The 7,324-nt window shown below is 34.3% G+C and overlaps 1 protein-coding gene across 1 annotated transcript; it reads left to right on the forward strand.

The window, feature by feature from the left end:
- Positions 1-3,186: 3,186 nt before the first annotated feature.
- Positions 3,187-4,867, forward strand: LOC136821927 (26S proteasome regulatory subunit 10B-like). The gene is made up of 4 exons (XM_067078145.1): positions 3,187-3,266; positions 3,685-3,765; positions 4,039-4,110; positions 4,634-4,867. The coding sequence occupies exons 1-4, from the start codon at positions 3,191-3,193 to the stop codon at positions 4,750-4,752; spliced, it is 348 nt and encodes a 115-aa protein (XP_066934246.1). The 5' UTR covers positions 3,187-3,190; the 3' UTR covers positions 4,753-4,867.
- Positions 4,868-7,324: the final 2,457 nt, after the last annotated feature.

A 7,324-nucleotide genomic window follows, 5' to 3' on the forward strand; every position in this document is an offset into this window, starting at 1 on the left:
AGCGTTAAAACTCTATCCTTCAAATCGAACCTACTTTAGAGCACTTACAAATCGATTATTGTGGTTTCAAAACTTCCTGGGGAATTTCCCTTTTTTCTTATCATTGTCAAATATGACCTTGATTGTAAAATTAAAACATAAATTAGAATTGCAAGGGTCCCGAATTTTTGAGATCATATTTTATGTTTATCTGAAACTCGATGTAGAAATTTTCTTCCAATGCGCTAAAGCATCGGAGCAAAAGCAAGGCCGGGAATATTTACAACATCGGGAATGGTTTACTTTAGATTACGGAATTTTGCAAGACTGCGATTTTGCAGTGGGAGAACTAAACCATCGCAGCCCTTGTTATCTCGTGGATTGTCTGGTTCAGTTCAGCCAAAATACTTTCAGCCTGAAGGGCAATGGGTCACCGCTGTTGAGCCAGACTGCGGAAGCGGCACATAAAAGACTGACTATTATTCCTTCTTTTGATTTGATGGATTGAATTTTAAACTTCACTAGATCGAGCTTCGGACTTTGTTTTGTACCTTATGTACCCCAAGACAAATGAACCCATTTCCAAGCTTTAATAACTGGCCTTAAGGGAGCTTTTTTTGGCAGCAACTAATTTTGGCGGGCAGCAAATAATTTTTTAATTTTGGCGGGAACTTATTTTGGCGAATGAGGCGAGACCAATTTAATTTGTTGTTCTACGGGCAGATCGTTAGCAAAAAATGGGTCGGTCGGTCGGTAAAATAATTCAATTTCTTGAATTAATTTTCAGCTTTATTCAAATTTGATTCTTACAAATAAGTATACATTGTAGTGGAAATTCAATATTATTATTTTTTTGATTTTAGCAAAAATAGGGTTGGTTGGGCCCGTAGAACAACAAATTAAATTGGTGTCGCCTGACAGCGTAAATTTGTTCTATTTTGCCTTATTTTGAGCAATTTTGATAAATTTCAAGGATTATTTAGGCAAGGAAACAAAAAATTTAATTTTGGTGGGAACTTATTTTGGCGAGTGAGCAAAATATTTAATTTTGACGGAACTAATTTTTGGCGAATTTCGTCTAAATCCGCCAAAATAAGTTCCCTTAAGGTACTCTTCATTTCTATCAGATATGGTACAATTAGTTTTTGTCAATTAGGAACTTCAAAAATTGACTTTCTAGGGTCTCTTCGCCAAAATGACATTACCCCCTTCAATGTTCCATAGAAACTTTTCGAAGTCCCAAGGGACCACCAAGTATTCAGAGGATATTGGGGAATAAAATGAGACAATATGTTCATGGTAAAACTTACTGTATGATTTTAACGAACATAAGGTAAAAAGTATACGAACCACTAGTTTTAAGAAACGTTTAACAAAAAGAAGTACAGTAAAGATGAAAATTGCTGTTTGAAAGAAAATTCTTTATAGTAAGATGGTATCTTTTGTTGTCGACTTGCTTTTCAAGCTAGCCGTTTGATTGTTCATGACTGCGTTTTAAGCCACGACTTTCTTTTTTCATCTTCGAGTAAGAATCAAATCCGAGATATTGTTGAAGACAAAAGGGCAGATTCTCCTTCAGATACTGGTCATTGTTAAGTCGTAAGCAAGCTAACCGAGCATGATGTTTCAAACTACGATTAAAAGATGGTAGATAATGCCGTGGTAACAAACTCCTTTCTATGTGGTAAGGATCAAATTCTTTGGACTCCAATACAATTTCTCGTTTATCCCAATTGAACGTGACATTGTCGAGTTTATCAAATTTAAAAGAGATGACCACATCATTTGATTGTATATCAATCAGGTTGAAACCAATAAAACATCGGCCAAATATTGGATGTGGTTGAAATTCAATGATATAGAATTGATCAAAGAATCTTTCAATTCTTGTTTTCTCAGAAAAACTATCAAGGAAAACCTCATCCTTTAATTGTAAACCGGTTTCATTTATGTTGAAGATTTGAAAAACTTGACTTTCTTTATCATCGTCGTTAACAGCTCCATACACCAGATAACAGATTGATCCTTTAAGTTGACCAAACTTCATGAAATAATCATATCCTTGCAATGTGAACTCGATATTGTGAGTAAAATATTCGTTACCGTTAAAATCAAATGCTAAAAGAGATTTATTTGGATAGTCCATAATGAGTAGCATGTCCAATTCAAGGTTTAAGAAAGTCTTACAGTTCCAAATGGACATCAATCCAGTACTAGGCGAAATATTCCTGATACGTTTGAAAAGGGAGGCTTTTTTCTCATCGAACTTTATGATATCGACACAATAGCGATGTTCAAAATAATGTTCCAGAACAACTAAAATGAGGTAGCCATCTTGAAAACAGTGTTCTTGCATAACTTTTGGTGAAATGATTCGGAAATCAGGTGCTACATAATCAAGTTCTATAGTGTTGTCTATGGTGCATTCAAACGTTGTTGTGAGAACGTTTTTCGATAATTGACCAAAGAGTTCTCTCAATGTGCCTGTATGGATGGTCAAAGTTTTGTTGTTGTTGATTTTATCGTTTCTTTGAAAGAGGAACCATCTTGTTGAAGATGCATCATAGAAAGGGAGATACCAATTCCTGGTAGATGGACATGCTAACTGAAGTCTTAGTAACTGACATTCCAACTGGTTAGAAGAGTTGTTAAAATAATGTACAGGTAGCGTTACATCAACAGGGTGCAGAGTGCTTGGAGGTGAGATGATACCATTTGAAGCGTACATATAACTGAAATATCTTCCACTGCTATCAAAACCTTTTCCAATGCAATCTCCTTTACCAAACAAATCATCGATTTCGTAATCACTTTTTGATGAAGTATTTTCAATCGAGGATATGGGCACCAAGTTTTGACGTTGATGGTAGCTCCAAGACATTCTTGTTTGCTGTGTTTAATTTTGTTTTTTAAACTGTAATACAAAGTAGAATGATAAATTATCGATGATGATGATTTTGTTAGGTAAAACCCAACAAGTCACAATGCTGGACAAAAGGTTTGTAGACTTCTGCAATATTTGCAAAATACTTCAATATCGATCAAAAACAAGTTCCCAAGAGGCTCTGGGTGCTTTCCAAACCCATTCAAAGCTATATTTCTGGATGAACTGAAGTAGTTATTTCATTTGTCACTTTCAATTTACACCATTCTTGACTCTTTGGAATGATGTTTGTATCATGAAATCAATGCACTTGTTCTTTAGGTTAAAATGATTATGGCAACTAACCGACCAGATACTCTCGACCCTGCTCTTTTAAGACCTGGTCGTTTGGACAGAAAAATCCGTAAGAACTATTGCCATTGCTTCGATCAGTGTTGAAAGTTGATGCATATAAAGAGGCTTTTCGTCTCAAAATTATGCATCATTAACAAAAATTTCAAGAAAATTAGCTTCTTTTGTCTTAAGATGAAAAACCTTGCTTTGACCGCTGACCATCTCACTTTGGTTTATTGCTTGACAAGGGACAGCTTGAAATCAATCATAAAGTTTTTGAGATGCTGAGCTAGGAGCTGATTTTTTTTAAACAGCGATGTATTGTGGGATTGTTTCGGGGGTATTACAATAGAATTCCCTCGAGGAATTCCTTTAAGAGATCTCTATTGTAATACCCCCGAAACAATCCCGAAATGCATCGCTTTTTTAGAAAAATCTAAAACTCCGATAAGTTCTTTTACCAAAAGGAAATTTTTGATTATTTTCAGATATTGATTTGCCAAACGAACAAGGACGAATGGATATTTTGAAAATCCACTCAGCGCCCATCACTAAGCATGGAGAAATCGGTAAGAATGGCTCATGTTCTCTTTTATTTATCGAAGCATAATGGAATACTTACGGCAGTCAACTCGATTCAGATCTTTCAGTAATTTTCGAAATAAAGGATTGCTCCTCTTTGCTATGTTGTATGTAATAAATTCCAAACTTTCTCTTTATTTTAAAAATAGAATTAGGAGTGCAATTCATAATTGCTATCCGTTGTTTCAGAAGACAACGCCGTGGAAAACTTGCAACGCTTGAAATTTAAAACTTTTCTTTCATTTTCGTTTTCATTTTAGATTACGAAGCGATCGTTAAATTATCGGATGGTTTCAACGGAGCGGATCTTCGAAATGTCTGTACTGAAGCAGGTATGATAAGTTTTCTAACGCCTACTTTACTGGACCCAAAACCAGTTACAGTCAAGTCTCCATGTCGAACTCGAGGCCCGGAATCTTCGAGTTAGAAAACTTCGAGTTAGCGATCTTCGAGTTAGGAATTTTCGAGTTAGCTAAATTATGACGTCATAAAAGTACAAATTATGACGTCACTCGACTCTAACTCGATTTTTTATTTTCAAAAAAGGATTTTCGAGTTAGGATTAACTCGAATTTTATTTTTCGAAAAAACCTTTTCGAGTTAGCTAACTCGAATTTCTTTTTCACAAAACCTTTTTTCGAGTTAGGTAACTCGGAATTTATTTTTTGTTCACATGTTTTCGAGTTAGCTCGAACTCTATAGATTTAACATTTAAAATTTAACTCGAACGATTTTTCACGAAAGTTACATAGTACTCCTTTTCTGAACATCATGTTTTTAGAATGATAATAACAAGAGCAACAAAAAATCAACTCCTATTAGATCGTTATCCTCATCCCCTCTTTTCGTTTCCAGGAATGTTCGCGATTCGCGGTGAGCGTGATTACGTCACTCAAGAAGATTTCATGAAGGCCGTCCGAAAGCTGGCCGATAATAAGAAATTGGAAACCAAACTAGACTACAAACCAATCTAATTTGATGAATTTTATTTATGACTACATGATTCCATGTTAAGTAAAGGCGGATTGTGAAAGGAGGGAGAATTTTTAGAAAAATGTTAAGAAGAACAAGAATTGAACGAATTTCAAACTTCATTGTTTCTCTCTTTGTCTTCCATCCATATTAACTTGCTTTTTTATAAATTCGGACTACAGCTACTTGAATACAGAAGAGTGTAACACAAAATTAATACTTCCAAAGTATTGTTTCCCCGGTACTTTTTTCCCAGGAAATTTGTACTCCCTATATTGCAAAAGGTTCCTTATTTTCAAGAAAAAGTACATATCCTTAGAAAGAAAACCCTCATTCAGGGTTCAGACAGACCCTGGAAAACCTGGAAATATGATAAATTTTCAGAAAAATGAGGGAAACTCAGGGAAACCCAGGGAAAATTTTTTTTTTCCCAGTCTCCTCAGGGAAACTCAGGGAATTTTATTTTTTGAAGAATGAATGGAAAAAACAGATTTAAAAGTTTTTATTCATATGCAGTATTTGTAGCTTTAATTTTTACCTTAGGTTTACCATTTGATTTGTGTGCCTTTTGTTTAAAGATACATCTCTTATGACTCTGCTTAGTTTTTGGACCTACCCCGGTGGGGTGGAGGTCTTATAAATTAACCTTTGTCCGTTCGTTCGTTCGTTCGTTCGTTCGTTATTAGCTTTCCTCGTGATTGGCTCATTAGTTTTTTCTGTTTTTTTGCACAAAGATGTGTAACTATAAACCCTCGAATGTGACGGAGCCCGATTTTCGAAGAAAAAAATTTTTGGGTAAATTTGGGCCAAAAAACGGCTAAAAAACGGGTTTTTTGGACTTTTTGAAAAATTGGATCGTTAACTTTTTCAGATTTTTTGCATGAAAGTAGGGTACCATCATAGGTAAAAGATGGCTCAAGCAGATTTTTTTCAAAAAAATTTTTTTGGCTCAAAAAACGCATGTTTATCTATAAAAATCACTATTAATAAGCATACATCAAGGTTCTTAGTCAAATTACTCAATTTTTTTATGAGATAGATGTTTTTCTTTTGCTCATGGGGGCTTACTTTTGAAGAATATGTTTGTTTAGACATGAAATTTTGGTTGCTTGGCGTGTTTTTATAGAAAAACTGGCCAAATTCGATATTTATTTATAAGCACATTATCAATTACCTAGGTATTAGCTTTTCTCGAGATTGCCTCTTTGATTCTTTATGATTTTTTGCACAAAGATGCATAACTATAAACCCTCGAATGTGACGGAGCCTGACTTTCAAAAAAAAAATTTGGGGGCAAATTTGGGCCAAAAAACGGCTAAAGAACGGGTTTTTTGTACTTTGTGAAAAATTGAATCATTAAGTTTTTCTGATTTTTTGCATGAAAGTAGGGTACCATCTTAGGTAAAAGATGGCTCAAGTAGATTTTTTCAAAAAAATTTTGTTGGCTCAAAAAACGCATGTTTATCTATAAGAATCACTATTGATAAGCATACATCAATGTTCTTAGCCAAATTACTCAATTTTTTGATGAGATAGATGTTTTTTTGCTCCCAAAGTCTTGAATATGAAAGAATATTTCAAGAGCATGAAATTTTGGTTTTTAAACGTTTTTTTTTATAAGAAACAAACGACTAATTTTAATAGATCGTCACTATTTGTGTTCTGAATGATTGTTCAATGGTCACGCTCACGTAGATATCAATTATATATGTGTTAAATGAATAATTAGGTAGGTCCATAAAAGTATCACTTGTTATGGTTTGCTTGATACTCAGGGAAAAAATAGGGGAAAAATAGCTAAAATGAGGAATTTCTCAGGGAAAAAACCTTTGAAAATTGATTAAAATTCAGTGAAACTCAGGGAATTTTATTTTCGAAGGTCTGTCTGAACCCTGTCATTGTACCCTTCACATGAATGGAATTTTCAGCCTGTGAAGCCTAGACTACTTGGCTATCCTAATAAACTATCTAACCTGATCTAGCTTTTGGAAAGTATTTTTCAATTCTTTTCTGATAAAAGGTTCCTGAAAAATGAAAGAAATGGTGTATCAAAGCTTGAAGGTATACCTAACTGAGTTTGAATTTTTAGATCGGGATCTATTCTCCGGGGGTTTTTAATCACCTCACAATATCATATATATGTGAATAAATAAGAATTTTCAATTAGGAGATTTGGGTGGCAGAGCAGGTGTATGCATTTCGTCCTTATAAGGACTCTCAAAAAATATCATGCAGTCGGTTTGAAATTTTCAAGAAAGGTTTCTCATTGTGAAATAATTTTTCAACAGAAACTATCTGAACTAAGATTTTCGAATGGTACACAAAAAGTCAAAATTTCCTCGAAAAAATATGGTCAAATCAACCAAAACTCGTTGCTGGTAAAACCTACCCAGACAAACATAAAGTCATTTACTTTCTGTTTACAATGTATCGAAGCCTAAATTTTCTGGTTGCATTAACTGAAACTGAAAATAATCATTTTTCCAATCTTGTCAAATCCTAAACAGCTATTCCTCAAACTGCCACTCGGGTCTTTGATTAAATATTTCTCAATATTGAAAAATAGGCGGATGT

This window comes from Clytia hemisphaerica, unplaced genomic scaffold (genome assembly GCF_902728285.1).
Source record: "Clytia hemisphaerica strain Z4C2 unplaced genomic scaffold, Clytia hemisphaerica genome assembly, whole genome shotgun sequence".
Taxonomy (NCBI): domain Eukaryota; kingdom Metazoa; phylum Cnidaria; class Hydrozoa; order Leptothecata; family Clytiidae; genus Clytia; species Clytia hemisphaerica.